This window comes from Ipomoea triloba, chromosome 1 (assembly GCF_003576645.1).
Source record: "Ipomoea triloba cultivar NCNSP0323 chromosome 1, ASM357664v1".
In the NCBI taxonomy this organism is placed as follows: domain Eukaryota; kingdom Viridiplantae; phylum Streptophyta; class Magnoliopsida; order Solanales; family Convolvulaceae; genus Ipomoea; species Ipomoea triloba.
The window spans coordinates 29,961,525-29,963,432 of record NC_044916.1 but is presented as its reverse complement, the minus strand read 5'-3'; the positions used below and the strand labels follow the sequence as shown (position 1 = coordinate 29,963,432).

Genomic DNA, 1,908 nt, shown 5'->3' with positions numbered 1-1,908 from the left:
TTTTTTATTTATTGACAGTGGACAAAAAGAAAATAAAAGTAGTTATAAAGAAAATCAACCATTAATATCAAAATGCATTACACTCCCATTTTGTTTGTTATGTATAATATTTATTAGTGAAATATAATTCATTGTTTTATTTTTGTATATTTTAGTAAATTTTATAAAGTCTAATCTAATTATTAATAATGTCAGGCAGACATTTTTACAAGGAAGAAGTAGTATAATTTATTAATTTTAGTATTTAGTATTTTTTTTATAGTAATAATAGGAGAGAGAGAGGGGTGTGGGGGCAATGCCCCGACAAGCGTGGGCTTGTCTAGTCATGTCAAAACTACATTTAATGGTCTCATGTTGATGACTGATGAGGAAATAATAACTTAACTGCTCTATATTTTTGTCTTTTATTTCAATTCTTCCCTTCTTTAATTGATGGGAAAGTCTGAATTACCAAATGTTTTTTGAAGGAAACTCTTTTTAACGATCTTAACTCATAACAGATTATCATAAGATAATTCACTTTAAATTGTTTATTATTAATCGATTCAAGTACAAAAATATTAATAAATAATTTTTTATTTATAATTACAAAGTCAATTGTCCAACCATATTAGTTAAGGTTACCACAAAACCTATGCACGCTCATTTTAAACCTGCATACTCTCTTCCTATGAATAAATTACACTTTATTAACTTCTTTATTATTTTATTTAATTTTTTATTAATAAATAAAATAACTTTTTTTTTTATCTAGGTTTATTATCAAGTCTAAATGTCCATTTATAAAATTACTGTCTCCTTGTTTTTTAACTTTATTTTGGAGCTAGTGATTATCTCAAAAGGACATGAGATTGTTTTTGCATTTTTGTATAAGTATTGTTCTCATTTTAACCTACACCAGAAAGAGCAATCATATTAATAGAGCACCTAAAACATAGAAGTATAATTACATTTGAAATAAAGATTTATAATTATCCTTAATAATTGTAAACACAGTAGTATTGGACAAGGAAATCAATATTCTTCCTTGTACAACATCAAATGGTTGCAACAACTATTTATGCTTTCTGAATTAAAGTTGCACAAAAGAAATCTAGATCTACATTCTGCTCACAAAACACAAGATTTGTGTCTTTATATAATTTACAACTGACAACCAACCAAGGAATGAAAAACTAAGAACACAACATGAACCAAAACTAGCACCTGTAGGAGAAATATAGAATGTGACATGCTCAGAAGTGAAAAACTAGTTGATAGTCGAGCCATTTTTGCGTTAGACGATTGCCCAGAACTTTTTTCTGCAAATCAGGACTTGTTCCATTTTCCTTTTATTGTCTTCAAGAAAATGCAACTGGGCGTCCCAAAGGAACTTTGGAGCTAGATCTTTTATCCTAGATACAAGAGCTTCTTCATCTCTGATAATAATAAATCCCTGCACATTAGCAGATGGTGCTAAGATTACTTGCAGCTAAACATGGAGTTTCTGGAAAGAGGTGCCATCAGCTCCAGAAGTTGAAGTTCTTAGTAAGCTAGGCTCAAAATAGTTCAATTCAGTTAATAACAATATGGTGTCTTCGACTCTTCGGTCAATCCTGTCGATCCATTTTCCTTCCAGAAAAGGGAAGGCAGCATACCTTTCATAAGACACTAGACTAGGACAGAAAATATGGAACACTTCGCTGGCTTCCCCGGCACTTAGAATAATATATATATGCAATAATTTTGATGGATGGGTACCACTCTATAAGAAAATCAATCCCCCCCCCCCCCCCCCCCCCCCCCCCCCCCCCCCCCCCCCCCCCCCCCCCCCCCCCCCCCCCCCCCCCCCCCCCCCCCCCCCCCCCCCCCCCCCCCCCCCCCCCCCCCCCCCCCCCCCCCCCCCCCCCCCCCCCCCCCCCCCCCCCC

General features: G+C 35.4%; 1 protein-coding gene across 1 annotated transcript in view; it reads right to left on the bottom strand.

Annotated features, from left to right (window-relative positions):
* Window positions 1–946: 946 nt before the first annotated feature.
* The window catches only part of LOC116025006 (probable methyltransferase PMT7), a 6,813-nt gene continuing 5,851 nt past the window's right edge, over window positions 947–1,908 (bottom strand). Inside the window, exon 7 of the mRNA XM_031266056.1 lies at window positions 947–1,435. Coding sequence (XP_031121916.1) covers window positions 1,277–1,435 — 159 coding nt within the window. The 3' untranslated portion in view covers window positions 947–1,276. The remainder of the gene's footprint in view (window positions 1,436–1,908) is intronic.